Below are 23,638 nucleotides of genomic sequence, written 5' to 3'. Positions count from 1 at the left end.
CAGATGGAGAATCTGTTGGTGTGATGTAGACCGTGTGATCTATTGAAAGCATACCTGAATGGACCTGTAAACATGCTAAGTTGTTGCCCTTTGGAGAAAACAACTTTACTTAACCCAAATGGACTAAATGCCAAGATTTATTTTTCCAGTGGACCCAAAATCCGAAAATATCACATTTCTGAAAATCAGTTGGTCTCAAGGTTTTGAATAAAGGATTCCCAACATCTGTATACTTAAATATAATTTATTTTATGCTTGGATTTCTGAATTTTGCATTTATGATACATGTATTTTTCTTCTTTGAGTCTGAAGATTGAATGATTAACTTGTAGCTATTTCTGCAGGTATGTTGAGTTCTTTTAAAAAAACTTGAAGTAACTTTCAGAACAAATATTTTTTACATTAGGATGGTTCACAAATGAGCAAGGTAAACAATTGTGCATCAAGGTTTCTGTTAGAAAATTCTGGAATATTTTTTAAGCTTAAGGGAAACACCTGAAGCTTGGGAGAAAATATTGCTTTGGGAGGGATTTAGTTTGTGATAGATCTGTAGAAGTCCGAGAATGAAGGTGAGTGTGTAAAGCAACGCTCCTAAGAAAAAGCGAAGATAGAAAATAGATTACTTTAGAGTAAGGAATTCAACAATAGACTCAGAGCAGAAGTGTTTGAATAAAATCTTTAACAGGTCACTTGAAGCTGGTGTATAAAAGCTCCAATTCAACAAAATGTGTAAGCTCTCGGGCATTGCAATGTCCCATAGAGCTATTATAAACAAAAGGGTACTATATTGAGATTATCGCGCTCTCGATAGTCAACTCATATTTAACATTACAGGATTAGAATTACTAAGAACACACCTGGTTATACTTGCATTGTTAGTGATGTGATAGTAATGTGTAAGACTCAGGCAGAGAATGATTGCTACCTTCATTCATTGATTTTGGCAGTGCAGCAAGGAATGGTAGTAAACTGTATGAATGGCAGGTTATTGTCAGCCAGATAACCATCTTTGGTTTCCTTTACTTTGTCCAAGTGGTCAGTACCAATCCAAGTAAGATTGATGATATTAAACAAATGGTGACCGCACAGGATAGAAGGAACTTGCAACATTGCTTTGGATTTTTAATTTCCTCTCGCTATCTATTCCCAACTTTGTGGCCCAAGTGTTTCCATTGAGTGATTTGCTCAAGAAGGAAGTCCCCTATGTGTGGAAAGATGACCACAAATACATCTGCAATTCTTTCAAATCAGGTTCTATTGCAAAATCTTGCCCATAGTAATGCTACAATGTAAGGAAAGCCGCGGTTTTCAAAGTGGCTCGCATAAGACCTGGGCACGTATCATTTGCAAGATGGGCAACACGGTGGCTCAGTGCCTAAAACAGCAGCAGGGACCTGAGTTCGATTTCAGCCTCGGTCGATTGTCTGTGTGGAGTTTGCACGTTCTCCCTGTGTTTGCGTGGGTTTCCTCCCATAGTCCAAAGATGTGCAGGTTACCATGCTAAATTACCAAATATGTTCTGGAATGTGCTCGCTGGGTGGATTAACAATGGGAAATGTAGGATTACAGGCATGGGGTTGGAGAGTAGGTCTGGGTGGTATGCTCTTCTGAGGGTCAGTCTGGACTTGATGATCCAAATGTCTGCTTCCATGCTTCTGGATTCTGTGATTCTAAAGTCAAATGCCAGGATGGTTACATCTGTGTAGATTACCCAAGCCCCACAAAGACCAAAATGTTCCTCCTGAACATTGATGCTCTAGACTACAAAGTTGAAGACATTTTCACTGTTGATTTTGGTTAGAGCCAGTCTGAGCATTTGCAATTAGCAGCTGTTGAAGATGACGAATTACAAGAGTTATAAATTATCATTATCTGTGGATAGCCTGGCAATATTGAAGAAGTATCTGAGCAGATTTGTTCATTCTGGATGCCCAGAGACAAACTTGGTATGTCACAATTAGTAATTTTTAATGGCAAACAAGTCCTAATGCCTAAAGCATTTCCTTAGATACCATGTTCATGTTTCACAGGATATCGGGTATTGAACATAAAGGAAGGCTTTTGGCTCGGGATGAATTAAAATATTCAATGACTTGTGAACACCTACAGGATATGCCAAGTACATTGATGCAGCAGTAGAGGGGCCCTCTACGTGCACAATACGTTCCACCCACTCCTTGGAGTAGCAACAGCCATATTCACAGTGCATGGGGAACGTTACATCCTTATTTCTCTAAATTTCCCATTGTTAGATAACTTAGTGACACAATAAGTATGACTGATGCTGTCATGGCCAGCACAATTTTCAGTTTGTTCACCGTCCTAGAAAGTTGGTGTCTGACAATGAGCCACAGTACACCGCCAAACCAATTCAAGATGTGTACTAAATCAGAAGTGATCCATTTCACATCATCACCCCACCATCCCCACTCTACCAAAATGTGAGGTACGTACTATCAAATCATTAAGTGTTCAGCAAGAATTTCGCATTGTATCACTGCATTTTGGTGCAACACCAAAAGTGACAAGAATGCCATCCTAAACACAAACTCCATGCTTGAAAGGAAATTGTCAGTGACTGTGCCTAGCCATCAAATTTCCAACCATTCTGAGACACGGGCATTTTTCATGAAAGACACCAGAGAACAAAAACGAAACACAATGAACAAATATATAGAGAATGACCAAAACTGTGGATCTGGCTAAAGAATGTGAGATAGACATTCAAATACTTGGGTACTAGAAAGGGTTGCTTGAATATGTAACAATCCAGATCATACAAAGTCATTGCTTCTCATGTTGCGACATTATTAAGGAATAGAAACCAGCTCAGACCAATGTACAGCAAATTAATCATTTACAGATTGAGGAAGAACTTGACAATGATGATGATTGACTGGTGAAGTTGACTTAAAGCAATGGGTAGCAACACAAACAAATGCAACCTAGTTACACCAGTATGAAATCACCAGATTAGGACAAGTTGTGAAACCTTCAAAGTATTATATTAAAGTTTGAAATGTTAGTCTTGCTGATTCTGTTGTACCTATTTGCATTATCATTGACATCATTAACCTTTTTGCAACCATATTTGTTTGGAATAATTTTTTATCTTTGGGAAAAGGGGGCTGTTGTTATATCTTATATTCAGTATGCCAGCGTAACTTGAAGAGATGTACTCATGATCTCATCACCATATCACAGCACATGACATGAAGATAGAAAGGTCTCATACTCCATCTTACTGAAATCACTTAAAGCATGACACACTACTGGAAGCATGGTGCTCTGTCTGACTTATCAGCACAACACTAGCCCAGAGATTACCTTTAATGGAAAGAAAGCAGAGTTAACATTGCGGGTCCAGTGACTGAAAATAGCTGTCGTTCTGAAGAAGGGTCACTGGATCTGAACTTTAACTCTACGTTCTCTCTACAGCTGCTACCAGATCTGAGTATTTCCAGCAATTTCTGTTTTTGCTTCTTATGTCTAGTATCGACAGTTCTTAGGTATTGTTTTTGGATTAGTGCACTATATACTTCTTGTTTAAAAAGATTGCTGATTTATCAACATAGTTTTCATATTGGTGTATGTACAGAACAAAAAAAACACAGTTGGAATCCTACCACCTGGGTGCACAGCTGCACATAAGTGGCCAGTCCACAGAAGGTAATTGAAACGTTTGCATCCTTCTCACCACACTATATTCACTCGCCACCTCTGCTACCTGCAGCCAAGATTGTTTGGTCTCTCTGGCTTGATTAAGGCAGGTGTCTCACTGTTGAAACGAGGTGAGATTGGATTGATAGTTTTCTCTGTGTCATATGACACAATGTTCAATATCAATAATTGAAGGTACTTCTGAAGTGGACTGTATATTCTCCAAGCTTCTCAAGAGGAATTAACTGTTTATTTGTAGAGCATGTTTCACTTCCTCTTGCACAATAGGCAAGTTCAATTAAAGTATTCAAGAAGGCTTAATATGATTAGTTAAATCGAAACAAAGTTCAGGGTTATGGGAAAAGGAGATTGGCACGAAGTTAAAATGCTCAGAGAGTCAGTGCCTAGATGATGGGTTAAATAGCTTCTATCTACACTTTAATAATTTTGTGAGGAACGAGATGGGAATAAAAGGGATAATTGATAAGACATATATGACTAAAGATTTAAGGAATTATTTCAAAAAGCATAATTCTTTTCAGACAGTCGTTTTGGACAGAAAGCAAAATTGGAAGGAAATCTGATCAAAGTAACTATATTTCTACAAACTGTCCAAGATTGTAGGTCTTAGGCAATGTTGAAAATTTTATTTTAGTTTTTAAATGTCCTATATATTATCAAACATTATTCATCTGTGTGTTTTAATGAGCTGCATGCAATAACAGAAGATGAAAGGAATTTCTTTTCTATCTTTTGTCATTTCTTTCTGCCAATAAGTAAAGAGTAGTTCCTTGTAAAGTAACAGGAAATGTTGTATTTCTCTGTATTCTTACTGGGTGCTGAGTTTGAATGATTGAAGTGGCCTATCTGAATATGTTACTTGTACTTTGATAGCAATGTTCTATCACAAACTAACGCTGTGAGTGGGTTTTGAAATTTAGTTTATGGTATCTTTGCTCTTTCCTTACAGCAAGTCCCCATGCGACAGCCTCAACTCTACATTTTCCAACGTCTCCCATCATCCAGCAGCCAGGTCCTTATTTCTCGCACACAGCCATCCGCTACCATCCACACCCTAGTCAGGAAACCCTGAAGGAGTTTGTCCAACTGGTCTGCCCTGACACCAGCCAGCAGTCAGGACAGGTGGGGTTCCTAAATGTAAGGCCACTTTTTACTTCTTGTGTTGGTAGACAGATAATTAGATATTGCCTTCTAGCTGTTATGCACTCTGCATTATTAGAAGCTTGTAAATCAATGTTATGTGTTCACTTTAATCATGGCTGGTGAAACTGTAAGTTTCAAATCATTAAGTGGGCGTGCAATGAAACATTAATAAATGTAAGTTTATCTCTTTTTCTCAGTTTCATGATTTGGGCTTTTAAAAGTCTAGGATTTTATCTATTTTCATTTTGTATGTTCATGCAAATGTATAATATGCTTTTAATACAGTTTGCTTTTCCATTGACATTAGGTATCAGAGTCAACAGTCTTTCATAATTCATTTTAAAAAATCTGAAATAACATGCAAGAGAAAGAAAGCCTGGTAAATTTAATCCAGTATCACCACGTAGAGATCTAATCTCTTATATGGCTAAGTTGTGGTTCATCAAAAGATTGAGGAGACCATTTGTTGTACAGTAAAGATTCTCGACATAAAAACAATTCTGCAGGTTTTCTTATAACTTCTAAAATTGAAAACAGAAACAGTAATACAGTCAGCCACTCTGAGTTTTGACTGAAATACATACATTAAGTTTAGGGTTATGAAAATACTGCACCTTTCCTGTCATTTTTCTCAGTGTAAGTTTTGGCAGACGCACTCCTCCTGTGATGAAATAAGCAGCCTTCCTAGATTATTGCTTATAGCTGGGTGCCAGGAGACATGTAACAGTAGATAGGGAATGACTTCACTTCTTCCTCCCAGGGCAGATGCATCCTCACATCAATGTTGCCGAGAACAAGCACTTCACTTTTTTGAGACTAAGGAATCAGCTCACAGACTTGTATCCGAGGAAGATAATTCTCAAAATCAAAGGGACGTTTTTAATTACAAAAGCTAGAACAGCCAGCAAAAAGGCTAGTGTGGCACTGAAATGTTGCTGATGTGCATTTACAAAGATCCAAAATGTCACAGAGAAAAAGCACTCTTAATTTCCAATACAAACCTTTTGTCAGATGTTCTTTCAAACATATCTTTATCCAGCTATTGGACACACAGCAAGGTAGATGTGGCTAATGCATTTTTTAAAATATACCTTTAAGTTAGCTGGGGCAAATTCAGCAAATTTTTGGCAGACTAAAATTATATCCTTTATCTATCCTGCATTGCATAATCTGGAGCTTTAGATATACTTTGGACATTTAAAGTCACACAAAAGCACTCTGAAGCACTATGGGTAGAATTAAATTACCAGGGCTGCACTGATTGAGGCATGGCAGAGCCAGTTGGTAGAGCAAGTATCTGTCTTTAGATGTGAAATTCAGTCATGAGGGATGATCAGAAAAAGGAATTGAAGTGAGGTAGGGGTAGCCCCTAAAGGGAAACTGCAACTCGGGGAGATTTGAGAAGGAGGATTGATAGCCAGCTGGTGAGTTGGAGCAGGAAATGTACCTAGCGCATACAATGGTAATTTCAGTAGTGCATTCAATAACATATTGTTCATTGCTATATATGAAAATTGCTCTGAAACATCACCACTATGATTTGCTAATAGAAACTATTTTTTACTTTTTGTGCTGGGGATTCTAGCATTGATGGAAATAGTGCTCATGGCAAAGTTAGAATAGAAGCCTAGTGTGGGAGGAAACCAGGAAGTCAAATTATTTGTGAGGTACTTGTTACTGGATCTACTGTATACATGAATTTGAGGTGAAATGCAGTTCTCACAAGCAGACATATTAGCAATGATAGCAAACTGTCAGTTGTGAGCACAGCTACAAAGTCAACTCTGTTGTGGATGCGGATGGCAGCAAGTAAACCTCAGGGACAGGAGGACAGCAAAATTCTCTCAGATGGAAGAGGCAGTGAAAACTGCATTCTTTGCATCAAGCTTTTGTTATAGATCTGTCTGCATTTGCATCAGCATATCAGAAGTTTCAGAGCATGTCAGTGCTTGATTTCAGCATCAGGGTCCGATGCAACACACTGGGGCACAGATATTAATGGACAGTCATTTTGCCATTTTGCATATGTGCTAGATCCAATGGGAAAATGCTGTCAAATCCAAATTTACTTAGTAGTCACTTCTGGAGAGATGGTGTTATAGTGGTAATGTCACTGGCAAAGTAATCAGAGGCCTGTATTATTGCTCCAGCAGCATGGGTTCAGATGGCAATTGGTGAAACTATTTACAGAAAGCATTTGGCAGGTATTGTGCCATCATGTAGGGAGTAGCATAGTTGGATGAATAGACGTTTGGCCAGCTGCCAGATTACAAAGCATGCATAAAAAAAGTCTTGTCTGACTGTTAGTATGAGAGGGGTATGGTTGCACAGCCTGGGTCCTTTTTTCTTACAGTTTACATTGATCACAAGATATGGGAATCAAAGGCAAGCTACCTAATATATTGTGAAGAGGATATAAGGAATTGACAAACCATTGTAGGTTGGTTGAGTAAGTGGACAAAACTTTGGAAGATGGAGTAATTTTCAGAAAAAATCAAGTTGTGTACTTGACAGGAATAAAAAAGCAGGGTATTATATAAAAGGTGTGAATGGGCAAGCAAGTTAAGTTGAGGCAGAAACTCAACAATGATCGTCTTCTTAGTAAGCATGCTCATGTGGCCGTAGAGTTGTCTTCTGCTCTTCTTTGTTATCTTACCAATTACTTCCTTTAGTGATCAAGCCCTTTCACCAATTCTTTATAAGTTTCATTACATCGTAAAGGAGACTTTTCTTCGTCTATCATATCAGCACAACCACTAGTTCTGCCCTCTTCAGCCAGCCTAGTACAGAGCACATAGAAAGGAGGACTTCCATTGTACAATTACAGTTCAGTCTAACCTGGATAAAATAGAACAATTGGCTGGAGCCAACTGGTCTTGCACTGTAACTGAGCAACTCTGTGGATCTACTTAATATTGAAATGGGAAAGTCCACGCAGAATTGTGGCAGACTTGGTGACGACTGTGTGTTATGCTTCCGAATCTGCATGAGGATAATTAGTATATTATTGCTTTTACATAATTTATCTTCCTACAAAGCACAGTAATGACTTAAATCATATTTTTAAGCACCCAAGTAAATTTGTTTAAATGTAAATGTCAACCTCCCTGGTATTTCACTGTCACTTGGTGTATGCCTTTGCTGCTGACTCAGTGCTATTAGGCAAAACCTCTGAAGAGGATATTCCAACTCTCTGAGGCATAAAGGTCAGTGGATAAGTGACTGTTTCTGTTTTGTTGACAAAGAAAATAAGTCTCCATTGTCTGTTTGAATTGCATATTATTGAAGCAATTTGTTCATTTCTATGTGTGCACAGGTGGATGGATGCAAAAGCATAAATACTTTTGTACAATTTTAAAGTTGGTTACATATAATCAGAACACCTAATTTATCTGCAACTTCCTAACAGACCACTTGCAGTTTGAATCATAACAGATATATGAAATACATTATACTTGAGACATTATTCTACACAAACACGCTTTCAGATATCCCAGACGACACAGGAGTGAATAATGTCTGCAGTGGGTTAGAAGATACATACTTGTCTAGACATCAAATCAATACAGTAACATTTATGCTTGAGTATTCATTTGCTCAGCTCATCTGAAAACTCTTGAATTATTGAATACTATGTGCACGTTCGATATTGTAAAAAAACAAGCAGGTTGGCCTGAGATTTCCACAAGCAGGAAACCCGCTTCACTGCAGAGATTTTCATTATAGGAGTAGAACTGCTGATGGATTGTGACCTAAACAATCTTATTCATCAGGATAGATTTCCAATGGAGCATGCAGTTTGACTAGAAATGACGAAAAAGGTTCGAGAAAAATTGCTTGTTCCGTAATACTAACCCAGTATTTCCAGGGCTTCTCTAACACAACACATAAGTAAAGTAGGTGTGACATTGAATTGCTAGCCTCCAGTCTCAATGAGTATGGGGCCTGACTGGAGTTTGTGTCAAGATCCTCCTAGAATCCAACCTTAGGGAACTCAAAAATATTCAGTGATATGGATAATTGTACTGAGGATCTCCTCCTCATGTTCCACTTCACAACACAACTCTAACACACATCCCAGGAGTAAGTGAGGACTGCAGATGCTAGAGATCAGAGTCGAAGAATGTAGTGCTGGAAAAGCACAGCTGGTCAGGCAGCATCTGAGGAGCAGGAGAGTCAATGTTTTGAGCATAAACCCTTCATCATGAAGGCGCTGAGAGATAAATGGGAGGGAAGTGGGACTGGGAGGAAGCTGGCAATGCAATAGGTAGAAGAAGGTGGAGATGAAGGTGATAGGTCAGAGAGGAGGGTGGAGCGGAGAGGTGGAAAGGATGATGGACAGGTAGGACAGTTCAAGAGGTTGGGGCCGAGTTGGAAGGTTGGATCTGGTGTAAGATGTAACCTGAACGTACACGAACGTCATCTACTGTGTCCATTGCTCTCGATGTGGTCTCCTCTATATTGGGGAGACAGGACGCCAACTTATGGAATGTTTCAGAGAACATGTCTGGGACACACGCACGAAACAACCCCACCACCCTACAGCTGACCACTTGATCTCCCCCTCCCTCCACCGCCAAACTCTCGCCACCCAATACCTGGAGGAAGAATGCCTCATCTTCTGCCTTGGGACCTTCCAAGCACATGGGATCAACGTGGATTTCCCCAGTTGCCTCATTGCCCCTTGCCCCACCTTACTCCAGGTCCAACCTTCCAACTTGGCACTGCCCTCTTGAACTGTCCTACCTGTCCATCTTCCTTCCCACCTATCTGCTCCACTCTCCTCTCCGTCCTATCACCCCCCACCTTCATCTACCAATTGCACTCCCAGCTACTTTCCCCACAGCCCCACCCACCTCCCATTTATCTCTCAGCCCCATCATTCCTGATGAAGGGCTTATGCTCAAAACTTCGACTCTCCTGCTCCTCGGATGCTGCCTGACCAACTGTGCTTTTTCCAGCACCACACTCTTTGACTCTAACACAATATCTCACCAAGGCTGCATCAAGGTGTACATTATTCTTCTCAGGGGCAATGCACTTCTATGATGCTATGCCAATCAAGCACCCAGCATGAGGATGGGGAAGCAGGAGAGGATCTCAAAAACAATAACAAATTGCACTTATTTATAGTGTATTTAACATAAATGAAACATCCAAAGGCACTTTTTTATGAAACAAATTTACTATACCTGCATGGGGTATGGGTATCACTGGCAAGGTCACCATTTGTTTTGTGTCCATAATTGCCCTTGATATTATTTGCTTAGGCTGTTTTCAGAGCACAATTAAGAGTCAACAACATTGTTGCGGGTCTGGAGTCACATGTAGGCCACACCAAATAAAGATGTCAGATTTCCATTCCCAAAGGATATTAGTGAACCAAATGGGTTTTTACAACCATGGTTGTATAGTTCCCATTATATCAACTCTTAGTTCCGGATTTTATTGAATTCATGTAAGAAACAGATCCCGTGTGGGGTAGCCTCATTCTAGTCTTACTAGTTAATCTCCCAATGTATTTCTTATATAAAATAAAGGCCACTGTAGTATGTTTGAAATAGCAAATCACAAGGCAACTGGGGGAGATAAACAGAGTTGGCTGGAGCATAAGACATTTTCTGTGCTGTTGACTGAAGGGCTAAATTATGCCGAAAGATGAAATACAGACCTCCCACTACTGGAAGCCAAGTAAGATTATAAAAGAGTTTGCCATTATACGTGCAGATGTAAATGTTTATAATGTAACAGGTTGGCATAAACAAGGAACATAAAAGAGATGATAAGGTGTGAAGTTGTCTAATCAAATATTTCATCCAGATTCTGAATATTTCCTTTGACAGGTCATATGAATATATTAATTAAGAGCTAGGATAAACCACTTAGCCCCTGAAGCCTACTTGATTGGTCAATAAAATGACACTGATTTGATTGAGGCCTCAACCTCAGGTTGAGTGAGTGAACAAATGTGAGGTTATCCACTTTGGTAGCAAAAACTGGGCAGAATATTATCTGAATGGCAATAAATTGGGAAAGGGGAATGTGCAGTGAGTCCTGTGTGTCCTAGTACATCAGTTTTTAAATGTAAGGGTGTCAGTACAGCATGTGGTGAAGAAGACAAATGTTATGCTGGTCATCATTGCACAAGAATTTGAGTGCAGAGCGGAGATATAAGGCTGCAATTGTACAGGTCTTGGTGAAATCGTGCCAGGAGTATTGTGTGCATTATTGGTCTCCTTATCTGAGGAAGGATGTTTTGCCTAGAAAGTGATGTAAAGAAGGTTTGCCAGATTGATTCCTAGGATGGCAAGACTGACATCTGAAGAGAGATTAGATCAATTAGGATGATATTCACTGGAGTTTAGAACAATGAAGGGAGAATCTCATAGAAACTTAGGAAATTCTAACACAACTCTATAAAGTAAATACAAAAAGGATGTTCTTGATAACCTGGATGTCCAGAACTAGGGGTCACGGTTTAGAGATACCGAAGAGGTCCTTTAGGATTGAGATGATTTCACCCATAAATTAGCGAGCCCATGGAATTTTCTGCCACAGAAAGCATTTAAGGCCAAAACACTAAATGTTTTCAAGAAGGAGTTAATTCTTAGGATTAAAGGGATCAAATGGTTTAGGAGCAAGCAGGAACAGGGTATTGAGTTAAATGAAAAGCCATGATCAGAGTGATGGTAGAGTATGCTTCTAGCTCCTACTTTATATAATTGGTACAGATTTTTCTATAATTGGCTCAGATATTGTCATTGAGAATGCAGACATTAATACTGATTGACAGTTAATAGCCAGACTTGGTTTAAAATTTAAACCAGATAGGTTGACTCTGAATGGTCAGGGTATTTCCCTGAGAAATAAACCATTGAGCAAATGTCACCAATTTTGTTGAATTGAATTAGATGCATTGCATGTAATATTCTCTCTGCTTGCAAATAATGCACTTGACATCCAGAGTTATCCAGAAAATATTGTCCAATTACAAAATCACATCTAATGTCAGACATTGTGTTGCAAATTCTGCATGTGTGGTGGATCAGAACATTGTTAGTTGCAGACATACAAGTAATATTCTACTGATATGATCTGTCAGTTTATGGGATTTACAGCCTATGCAAGGCTATCAATGTGCAAATCCTTTGTGGTCTTCATAAGTGTGAAGTATATAAATATCATTGTTTGCTTAAAACAGGTTGTAGCAATTCACCCAACCATTTGGCTAGTTCATGTTATGCGGAACTGATCATAGATTAGAAAGGACATGAAAAGATATCACTACTTTGATTCCGGAGTACATACATGGATGCAGTCAGCCATATGGACGAATCTTATCATATATGCAATTTGGTAGTCCATTCTGCTTACACAAGACCAGCAAATGCTTTTTTCAGTTTGCATTTTACTAAGGCCATCAGGTCATTATCAATGGATACGAATTTGGACCTGTTGTTAAGAATGACGTGTATTTGGTGGATATGGTTACACTGTTAAGGATGATATTCTCATCCCTCTGTTGCTTTAATGATTTGTATATCCTGGTTGGCACTAAGGTCTCACAATGCAAGCTGGCATTCACATTGCATTTAAAAATCAGACAAGTCATTTGGAATGTTGCAATATTCATGTACTAGATCAGCTAGACACACTTGCAAGGATTGGTGTCTTTGAAGGACACTGGTTGTGGCAGCATATCTTAGAGTAGAGGAATTCAAGCTAAGCAAATATCTCTTCCCATTGATGACATAAAGGCACACCAAAATTGAAGACAAACTCTTTGCTTTAAGACAGTCCATGATCAGAGAGATTTACTATCTCAAGAGGCATCATGAATTGCTTTGCCAAACTACTTCTGCTTTTGTGAATTTATTGTGTTTTAAGCACATGATGTTTATGGTGCGGTCATCTATTGAAGCAAGATCACAGCATAAATAAAGATTAAACCAATCCTCACTGTTAATTGGCAATCAACATAAAGATGTACTATCGCCTTTAATAATCCGAGTCCACTCCTCAACCAATCAGCATTCTCCTCTCATATAATATTAATGTTGATATTGTATTCTTGTGAATGTCCTAATGTGGGAAAGATGAAAAGCTTTGACAAAATGTGACTTCTTTCAGAAATGCTTATGTTCAGTTCATGCATTTAGACAGCAAGGAGTGATGATGAGCCCCAGCTACAGAAGATAGTTTTGATCCTTCAGTTCCATTATAGCAGGTTCTTTCAGGTAACATTTTCAGAGACCATTGAATACTTTAAACTGAAAGCGAATGCCCACTGTTCAGATTTTATTTATTTACTTGCATTTTGCTTTGCCAACGATGAAACAGAATGTTGAATCTTTTGTGATATCATGTAAGTTGTGGCATTCTGTAATGGAATATTTCAACTACGTGGTTGCAATCAATAATGTCTTGCACTTTCAGGAATTCTACCATTCTAAAATTGCAGAACTGTATCAGAGTGCTGTTGGTGTCCATGGCAATCAGATGAAATCTGATGCTCACATAAATAGTGTGTCAGTGACCTATTTCACACTCTTCACACTGCCGATTGGTTTTGCTATGTTCTGAATGGGCATTTGAAATTATCCCAATACAATTAAATTGAGTAGACAATTGTTAGTGTGACTGCAAGTTTATTTGCAGCTTAAAATATAACTCTACTGGTAGATTGCAGCCTGTGTAATCTTGTGTCCGGGTGTTCCACTTGTCTAAAGTATAGCCTGCCGTACCTAGGCATCCATTGCATGTTTCTGCTCTTTTTGAGAAAAGCAACAATACAGTAACCCTCTCAGGACTTCAGCAAGAAAGTCAAAGGCTTGAGTTAAAGGAGATGGGGTAAAGAACCACTTTCCCATCCCACCATAAAGAAAGTTGCAGTGATGGTGCATACTTTTTTTTGCAGTTTTATTTCTCACCTTTTTAAACTGATTTTCATTCATAGCTCAACCCATAAAGAACTTAAACAGCAGTCTTACAGGATATGTAAAGCAAATGGCATGATATGGATGGGAAATAGAGTTATAGTGTAACTACATCATTGTGCACTGATTTAGCTGCTTCTATTGGAAAACTGACAGGGACTCTCTGAACTAATAGAAATCCTAATGGAAAATTCAGACAAGAGGTAGAATAGCTCTGGTTCATTCTGAACAAATCTCCAAATAGTTTCTGATCAGAAATGCTGACTGGACACTATATCTCTGATCAGAAAATCTAGGCTGTGTATCTTTGCTCATCATAAAGAGAGCACAAAGGTGAAATTCACTAATTAACAAATAAAATAACGAGAAATATTTCATGAAAGCACTCTCAGCTGAAATGTGCTGTGAAGTCCTGCAACAACTATTGCCAGATATTACTGGATATAGTGAAACCAGAATCAGAAGTGGTAATACAGTCACATAGATTATAAGTGGTAAGCAAATAAAAAGAAGAAACTGCCCAGAGGGTGGATCAACAACAGTTGTAATGGATATTGAACCCCATAAAGGAAACAATAAATTAAGAGATTGAGGATCATCAGAGAAACTCTCTTATTTTTAGGGTGGTTTCTGATCCTGCTGGGAGTGAATGTCATGACTTTTAACATTATGCTTCAGCAAATATCAAAAGGACTATTTACATTGGCACTCATTGCTGCAAAGAGAGTATATCTGAAGCTTTGATTTTCCACAGACCACCAATATACTCAGCAGAACAAACTATAATCAGTATGAAAAGGAGTATAGTTGTCCCTCATGGATTGTTTTCTCAAGTCAAGGAACATCATTATAGGCTTATGTGTCTGCACACTGCCAGCAATTCCTTGGCTATATAAACCTGAAAACAATATAATTCCAAGAATATGCAAATAGTTTATTACCATTGTCAGAATGTTATGCATGTTAGTGCATGCTTTCTTGGGAATATACCTAATTTCGTTCTGAGACAATTCAACACTTCAACAATTCTATAACGACCAAGGGAAAGAAGATTGATAGTTAAGTTATGTTGTGCAGCCATACCTAATGCATAAACTCCATATACCTGCAGAAGACAAATTCATAAGCACATGCACAAACAAGGAGCCTCATGGGGAAAGCATTTGGAAAGTCTATTAGTGTTTCACATAATTGCATAGATCAAATGACCCATCCTTACAGTATTCCACAGAGCTAGTGGACAAAACTAGGGCACTGTTACATGTGGCATAATATGGACCTAATCAAGAGGACCATAAAAGGAGCCAGGAACAACATATATCTATTGCAGTCAGTCATGCACTGAAGCTTTGACTTTTCTCTAATTGCCCAATATAAATTTCCATTGGGTGTCATGAACTTGAAGGATTGTTTCTTGGAGTTGGTTATGATTTTTCAGACTCTTGAAGAGGGGAAGATAAAATTTGTTTCAAAAAGCAAAATATAAAAAGTTACATGGAGAAATGGAAAGCAAACTGCTATTACTGTCTTGTATCATAACTGTTGATTATTATTACGAAACACATTGATGTAAAACTTTTCTTCAGCAACAGCACAATGAGTAAAACCAAATCAGCCAATGCTACACCTGCCCCATTTCTCAGTAGGCTAATTCTACTTAAGATTGTGAAAAATCAAAGGTAAAAGCACACTCCAGGTATGTCTTCTGTAATAAGTAAGCATTGTTATTTTATCTTCAACCACATTGCCTTGTAATTAAAACTTCTTCCATAGCTTCTGCCATGTTCAGGAAATGATTGACTCAGCAATAAGGTATTGCCAGGTTTCCTGAAGTCATCATAGGAATCCTCCATGAACAAACATAGGTCTCAATGTTATGAATCTGAATTATAATCAATTGTAACCCTCTTGATGTTGTTAATGTGTGGAATTCAGTTAAGGTAATGCTATTGAATGTCAAGGAGCAATGGTTGGATTCTCACTTCTTTAAGACAGTCTTTGCCTGACAATTGTGTGCCGCAAATGTTTCTTACCACTCATCATCTTAAGCCTGGATGTTGTCCTGGCCTTGCTGCATGTAGGCTCCTTCAGTGTCTGAGGTATCATGAATTGTTCTCAGCATTATATAATCAACAGCGAATATCCCACTTCTCACCTTCCAATGGAAAGAATGTCATTGACGAAGCAGCTGAAGATGGTTGGCCTGAGGAACTCATGCAGAGAAGTCCTGAGACTGAAATGCTTGATCACCAACAATCAAAACCATCTTGCATTTGCTGGACATGATCCAATTGGTGTAATATATTACCCTGATTCCCATTGACTCCAGTTTTGATTGGGTTTCTTAATACCATACTCAGTCAAACTCTGCCTTGTTGTGAAGGACTGTCACGTTCTTCTCACTTCTAGAATTCAGATCTTTTGTCTGTTTTTGGACCAAAGCTGTAATGAGATCAGGAGTCTAGTGTTCCTGGCAGAATTAGCATCAGCGAGCATGTCATTCCTCTGTAAGAACCACTTGATAGCATTGCTGACATGATCAAGTGGACTAATAAGGTGGTAAATGCCCTTTTTTGTGGTTCTGGACAATTTTCTGTATTTTCGGGTGGATGCCAGTGTTATTATTGTACCAAAACAGTTTGGTGAGAAGCATAACAAGTTCTGGAGCATATCTTCAGTATTATTGCTGGAGTGTTGTCAAGGCACATGACCTTAGCAATATCCAGTGCCTTCAGCCTTTCCTTCACTGCTATGGAGTGAATTAAATCAGCTGAAGCCTCACTTTGTGATGCTGGGGACCTCAGGAGGAGGCCAAGATGGATCATCAACTTGGCACTTCTGGCTGAAGATAGTTACAAAAATGCTGCTGTTGTTTTTAATTTTCTTTTCAAAGAAGGGCAGAAAGGAACATGCCTTATTCTCCTCAAGGAATGCTATTCACCACTACAACCATGGTGCATTAATGGTGGACAAAATGAATGTTTCAGCCGGTGAATTTAGTCCCAAATACATAGACTACCTTTTTTCTGGATGGTGTCTAATGTCTTGGTTTTGCTCGAGCTACATTTGTTAGACAAACGGAGAGTATTCCATCATATACACACTTTGTGTCTTTTAGGTGGAAATCTATTCATGATGCCATTGATTAATACAAGACTAGGGAGTTGGACATCTGTGAAGTTTTGAAACCCATCACGGTTGGTACCCCTTTAACAGAAAGAAAGAAATTATGCCTTTCCAACCTGATGTAGTCTTCTAACTTAGGAATTACATAGAAATCTGTGTTTGTCACTGCATTTACTTTTCTGTAGTCTATATGCAGAATTGAGTGGGTCCATTCAGCTTAGGAACTAACACCACTGATGAACTCCAGCTGCTTTGTCTGGATTCATTCGAGTGATTGTACAACAAGATTGCATCTCTGTTTACTGTAGAGCTTGTCTCTCTGGGCTCAACCAATAAGGATGTTGCGTCATTAGCACTAAGTTTCCTGCTTCTGCATTATGTCTAACCTAACATCTTATATCCAGGTGTATAATTACAGATTTCCTTGTTTTCCTAAGTAACCTTACTAGGCCTTTCATTTTCCTTCCTGCAAATGCAATAACACCATACCGAAGTCTCCCCGTATTTGTAACTGGCTAATTGAGTGCTAGAACTGCAACAAAATTGTGAACTTCCAAATTCTCCTTCCACCTCTTATTCTCACTGTCATTTTCCACTACTCTTACCACCTCATAGACTTACTTTTCATTTTCTTCCCTGAGATTATACCACTTCAACATATTCACATGGCATATTTCTGTGGTCAGGAGTATCTATCAGATAAGTCACTTTACTAAGCCTCCTAATTGCCTTGTAGGGTGCACTAAATTTTGCTTTCAGACATTCAACTTGTAAAGACAATAATACCAGTACTTTGTTTCCTACGTGAAACATTCTTGATGTAGCGTTCTTATTGCCCATTCCTTCATTTTTGCTTATTAATGTTGAAATGTACTTATGTGACTTCTGGCAAGTGGGAATAGATTGGGTTGGGATATCTGGTCGGCATGGACAAGTTGGACCGAAGGTCTGTTTCCATGCTGTACATTCTGTATGATTCATGTCTTTACATGCTTCTGTGTCCCACTGTAGAAACATAGACATCTCATCCAGCATTCAAGAACTTTTCCTCAATCAGGATTTCTTATCTCATAATTATAGTTCAATTCATATGGACTAAATCCAGGAGATTCATTTGGGGAATCTCTCTGGTAGTAAACAATAAGAACTCTAATTCTTTGTCCCAGTCCTGTGGGTATTCATATCAATAGGTATTAATCACTGTTTTGAGAGTTTGATGACTTCTCTTCAAAGCTCCCTGTGTTTGTGGATGATAAGAGGAAGATATCAACTATTTTATACCCAGATTGTCCTAAATAAGTTACAATCTTGGTTAGTTTGTATCTCAGTTGGATGTCCACAACTGGTAAAAATCTAAGTTACTGCTGCTTTAGATGTAGTTGTCCTCAAAGGAATAGTTTTTGGAAATTAGGTTGTCATATCCATAATTGAAAGGATAGCTCATGTCATTCTTGGTAATGGTCCAAAACAATCTATGAAAACTTCAAAATCTCAGATGCATATTAAAGGTGCCACTTTGGTTACGTGCTGATATAGTCCTAATACTTGACATGTTTTACAGAATTGCACTAGGTCCTTCTGAAGTTTTAGCCAGGTAAAATGCCTGTCTTTACTGATGTTTGAGTTTTCAGTATTCCTACATGTCCTAGGAGGAGAAAGTGAGGACTGCAGATGCTGGAGATCAAAGTTGAAACTTTATTGCTGGAACAGCACAGCAGGTCAGGCAGCATCCAGGGAACAGGAGATTCGACGTTTCGGGCACAGGCCCTTCTTCAGGAAGAAGAAGGGCCTGTGCCCGAAACGTCGAATCTCCTGTTCCCTGGATGCTGCCTGACCTGCTGTGCTGTTCCAGCAATAAAGTTTCAACCTCCTACATGTCCTACCATAGATACTTCAGATATTACTCATAATACCTCCTTACATATTTGGGTGGCCTCATTTGCTGATGAATAATCATCCATTCCTGATCCACAGATCTGCGAGGGTGTCTCCACTTCATCAGAACTTTATTTTAATGCAATATTACTCTGGAATTCCCTCAGTTTCAGCTTCAGTGTGAGCTGTTTGTACTAACGTTCTTAACTCTGGATCTGCTTCCTGACCCTCAGTCAATGAAGACATACCAAATACTTCTTTTGAATTATTCCCATCTAAAATAAGATTTCAGCTAATCTAACTTGTACTTGGGTCTTTCTTTAATCTCTGGTGATGGATTTTGTTTAGCCATTGCCCTGGTCACCACACCGAGGATAAAAAAACACCTGTAACTGTTCTGTTTTTTTAATCTCATTCAGATGTTCCGTGATTATCAGGGGAAGTTATAACCTTACTGGTGCTAAATTATTCCTTTGAACTCGAGTCAAAATTATTTGCAGTTTCTTAATAATTCACCACACAAGTCACATTCAAATTATATATGTTGTACAGTTAAACTGGGATATACTCTGCACTTACGCCTTTTACTAACATTTTGGCTTTCATTCACAATAGAGGGAAAATGTATCCTTTTCCCACAAGAGTTTAGGGAGCTCTTGGTATCTCTTAATATAGTTGTGGCTTCAGCAATATCATTTGAAGCAAAAGAGGTTATCTTCCTCTATGACAAAATCCTTTCATATCTCTCATTTGCTTTCTCATATTTTCTGCAATTATGGCTGTGTTCGCCTCTGCTGTTTTGGTTTTAGTTAAAGTTACAATTTGATCTGCGCCATGTTTCTTCCAAATGACCTTTTCGGACTCACTCTGATGAATCCCAGTAAGTTCCATGGGCTCCGCTTGCAACTTGCAGCATTCTGAATGAAGGAAAGTGTCCCACTTTACTGCAATCCAAACACCTCTGAAGAGGAGACATTGTGGCATTCCAGCAGTCCTTTCTTCATCTTGGCTACTTTTCTTCCTCTTACTGTCTAATCTGCTACACTTCTTGAGTCTTGTGGCGGGGGGGGGGGGACAAGAATAAAAGGTTCAGTTTTGTGGGTCAGCTCCAACTGTAAGCCATTACTGCTGTTTATCGAATAGTTGCAACTCTGTGCTTAACAACGTAGTTTCTTATCTTCCAGGAGAATGATCCCCCTTAAAGCTTCATATGCAAATATCCAGATACCAAAATTACTTTTCTCAATCCTTTCAAGTTCAAGGTGGATTTGTCCAGGCTGTTTCCTTATATTCTGAAACTTTTCTCTACACTCTTCTGAAATTAACTTGTGCACTCAAAGTAATCTGCATTAAAATATCATAAATGTTAGAAGCTTCCTCTGATGGTGAAGCATAAATTGCCTGTTCTCTACCATTGCATCAGCAATATCCAGCTGTCATTTGGCAACTTTATCTGGTTTGCAATTTTCTCAAATGGCATCAAGAATCCTATACACTGTTTTCCTCAAATATTGGTTGGGTCTGTGGGCTTTAGATTATGACTCGTATTTTCCATCGTCACAGCTTACATCAGCATCAGATGATTCTTTTTTCAAATGTTATCATTTAAAGTTTCATCTCTCTCTCTTCTTTAGAAACTCTAGTTTCCTAAGCCCTCTTTGTCTGTCTTTTCTCTCTGATATTGAAGGTCTTTTAAACGCTAGTTCCTTTTGTCTCTGCACTGCTTCAATTCTCTTTTATGTTCAAACTATTTAACTGTAACTCAATGTGAACAGATACTTGGCGTACTTGGTGATGTGTATCTCTATAAAGATGAAATTATTTGTACCTTTTTACGTTTTTAACCCTGGCATACAATTCCACTTCTGATGGGCTTGCCAATTCAATCAATTTGGCCATTGTGATCTCTTTTTAATTCAACAGGTATAGCTGCTGCACCTTTAGGAAGGCTTTTTCAGCTTTTCATGTGAACTTACTACTGTGGTCCAAAACCTGGTGTTTATTGTTTTAATGGTTTTCACTTGCTATAATTCCACATCCAATATTTCATTGTCTTTGTTGCAAAATTTCAGACAAGTCTAGTGACTTTTCATAAATATGAGTGATGCATGGAAAATTGATGGAAAATTGAACTTGGCTATTCCTGAACTTGTGGAGAAAGTGAGGACTGCAGATGCTGGAGATCAGAGCTGAAAATGTGTAGCTGGAAAAGCGCAGCAGGTCAGGCAGCATCCAAGGAACAGGAGAATCGACGTTTCAAGCATAAGCCCTTCTTCAGGAAGCCCTTCTTCCTGGACTTGTCACAAATAGAAAATTTCCTTAAAAGCCAAACTGCCCAATCTTACCTAACTGTCTTATTTAGGCTAAATGAGTATGCACACCGATTTTGTTCATTAACAAGAAAATAACTTTATTGCAATCGAGCTGTTTATAATCTGTTCTGAAAAAGAGTTATATTAAACTCAAAAGGTTAAATCTTTCTCTCCACTTATACTGCTGTATTTTCTACGTTTCTCCAGCATTTTCAGTACTTACTTCAGATTTCCAGTACCTGCAGTATTTTGCTTTTATTTGTTTATAATCAATGGCAAGGAAGAAACATGAATTAACTTGTAACCCTATGATTTAAACACTACCCCATTTTAAAATTCCCGGATACATGCAAACAAAAGCAGAAAATGACAAAACATGAATATTGTGGTGGGAGGGGTGCGATGTAAAAAGAGGGGAAGAAAGGAAGAGAAACACCAATCCGGACCACAGAAGTTGCTAAGTTGTTTTTTTGGTTTCTTCCACTTCCTTCAATTCTTTGTAAATGAGGTGAGGTTGTTTGAACACCAGTGCTGTCTTTCATTCACTGGTTGAGAATTTACCCTTTTCAGTGTCTCAAACTTTGTTTCCCCTCTTTTCCATGCAGTAAACAATTTGCAGATACATTTTTACAGACAAAATGTGAGCGAGATGCCTGTTCTTTGCAGGCTCGATATTCCTGCTATATTGCCTATATACAAGTCTGCAGTCACTGACCCAAAACCAGTCAGGTAGTTGTTACTCTGCTGAACCCTCCAGAGCCCAAAACTTCCAGTCAGTTAAAAAAATCAATCGGAGGACTGACTCTGGGCAAAACTGCCCTAAACAAGTGCACATGGAGTTGAAATGTTGAGCATTCTCCCCCAATGCTTGAATAGGGCAATATTGTAATACAACTCACAATGAGTTCCAGTAATTTATTTTTAAAATGACAGCATCATTTTTCAGTTTCTTTTGTTTAAAACAATGTCTTTTCACTTTTCACAATTCAAAAAATAAAAGTGGACTTTACAAGGATGAGTAAAGAACGAAGTTTGATGCATGTAATTGAATACAAAAGTCTGACTAGGGCACATCTTAGGAAGAAAATTGTAAGAGACATTATGTTGGGAAGACTTCAAGGAAGAAGGAAAAAAAAGTATGGTGGTGGGTGGTTTGAAAATTGAATTAAGTTACAGGCAAATAAAAAGGCTGACACAGGACTGAAAGACTACAATGAGCCACATGAGCTATGGCACACATAACATTGACTAGCATCACTAAGGCCTTGTACACATTAGTACTTTGAAACAAATTGAAATCATGCATTGCATAATCAAGTCAGATTTAATATGGTATCTGTTATAAAAAGCTATTTAATGTTATTTAATACTGCTTCCATGATCTAAAAAGGTAATTAATATGTTTGTATTTTACTACCTCTGCTGCCACTGATGAAGTAATGTTTAGGACTTGTGAATTTTATGCTCTTCCACAATTTCAATTTCATTTCACCAGAAGTGATTAAAAACACATTTGTCCTCCATGTTTGAGTGCAAGACTGTCTGCTGCTTAAGTTATTATCTAAAATACCAGTGGGGAGAGCTGAAGACTTAGTCATACGTTGTTTGCCCATTTCTTTTCAGTATCTACTACAGAATATAATAAGAGTGGCACAGCTTTGAGATGAAAATAGAGATGTGTAACGTAGAAAGTCTGTTATTAATATCACACTGTCAAATATAATTTTGGGTCCCTGGCTTGACCAGGCTTATACAGCATTTGGAGGTTTTAACAAAATTAATTAATAATGTGGATAGTTTGAGAAAGAGAAATTCTGTTGTTTTAACGTCCTACAGTATCACAATTCTTTTATCCTGATGCCTCCATTAGCTGTAATCTTTGTTTACAAAGCCTTTTCTTCCAGCTGTGGTCTTGACTTATTATTTTTACTCTGTTCCACAGCCCAATGGAAGCAGCCAGGGCAAAGTCCATAATCCATTCCTTCCCACTCCAATGTTGCCACCTCCACCTCCTCCACCTATGGCCAGGCCTGTGCCTTTGCCAGTGCCAGACACAAAACCAACTACCACATCTACAGATGGAGGAGCAGCATCACCTACTTCACCCAGTAAGTTTACTTCAGCAAAACCCCTGTAATTGTATCAAAATATGTAATGCCAGCCTTCTCAAGTCAAGCATTAGGTCACTTGTTTTTAATATGACTACATATTTAGACACAAGTTGGTTAAACCTTTGTCTTTCGAAACCTGCTGCCCATCAAAGTCATATGTCTGAATGGAAAAAATCAGAGTTTTATTCCTTTCTTCTAATGTGAGGTGTTTTCTTCCTGTGGTTATCTATTTGCTGGCTTCCAGATAAATGCTTTACATTGTACTTACTTTTGTTTCTGTTTGAATTTCTTTTTTTTTAACTCCGTAAACTACAAAGAAATCCACAATGTGAAAATTGCTCCATTTTCTTAGTATCGCCTTTCAGAATTGTTCCTTTAATGTGGCAAAGGGCATATCAGCAAAATGCCTTTGTACGCATTGGAGTATTTCTAATTGTCAGCGACCCATTTCTCT

The 23,638-nt window shown here is 38.5% G+C and overlaps 1 protein-coding gene across 14 annotated transcripts in view; it reads left to right on the top strand.

Annotated features, from left to right (window-relative positions):
- Positions 1-23,638, top strand: part of nfia (nuclear factor I/A) — a 677,405-nt gene that overhangs the window by 589,910 nt on the left and 63,857 nt on the right. For all 14 annotated transcript variants that reach the window (XM_043699275.1, XM_043699269.1, XM_043699272.1 and 11 more), the window contains 2 exons: positions 4,631-4,818; positions 23,016-23,181. In XM_043699275.1, coding sequence (XP_043555210.1) covers positions 4,631-4,818; positions 23,016-23,181 — 354 coding nt within the window. The remainder of the gene's footprint in view (positions 1-4,630; positions 4,819-23,015; positions 23,182-23,638) is intronic.

This window comes from Chiloscyllium plagiosum, chromosome 11 (genome assembly GCF_004010195.1).
Source record: "Chiloscyllium plagiosum isolate BGI_BamShark_2017 chromosome 11, ASM401019v2, whole genome shotgun sequence".
NCBI lineage: Eukaryota > Metazoa > Chordata > Chondrichthyes > Orectolobiformes > Hemiscylliidae > Chiloscyllium > Chiloscyllium plagiosum.
The sequence above is the reverse complement of the archived record's forward strand: the minus strand, read 5'-3'. Positions and strand labels throughout refer to the sequence as shown.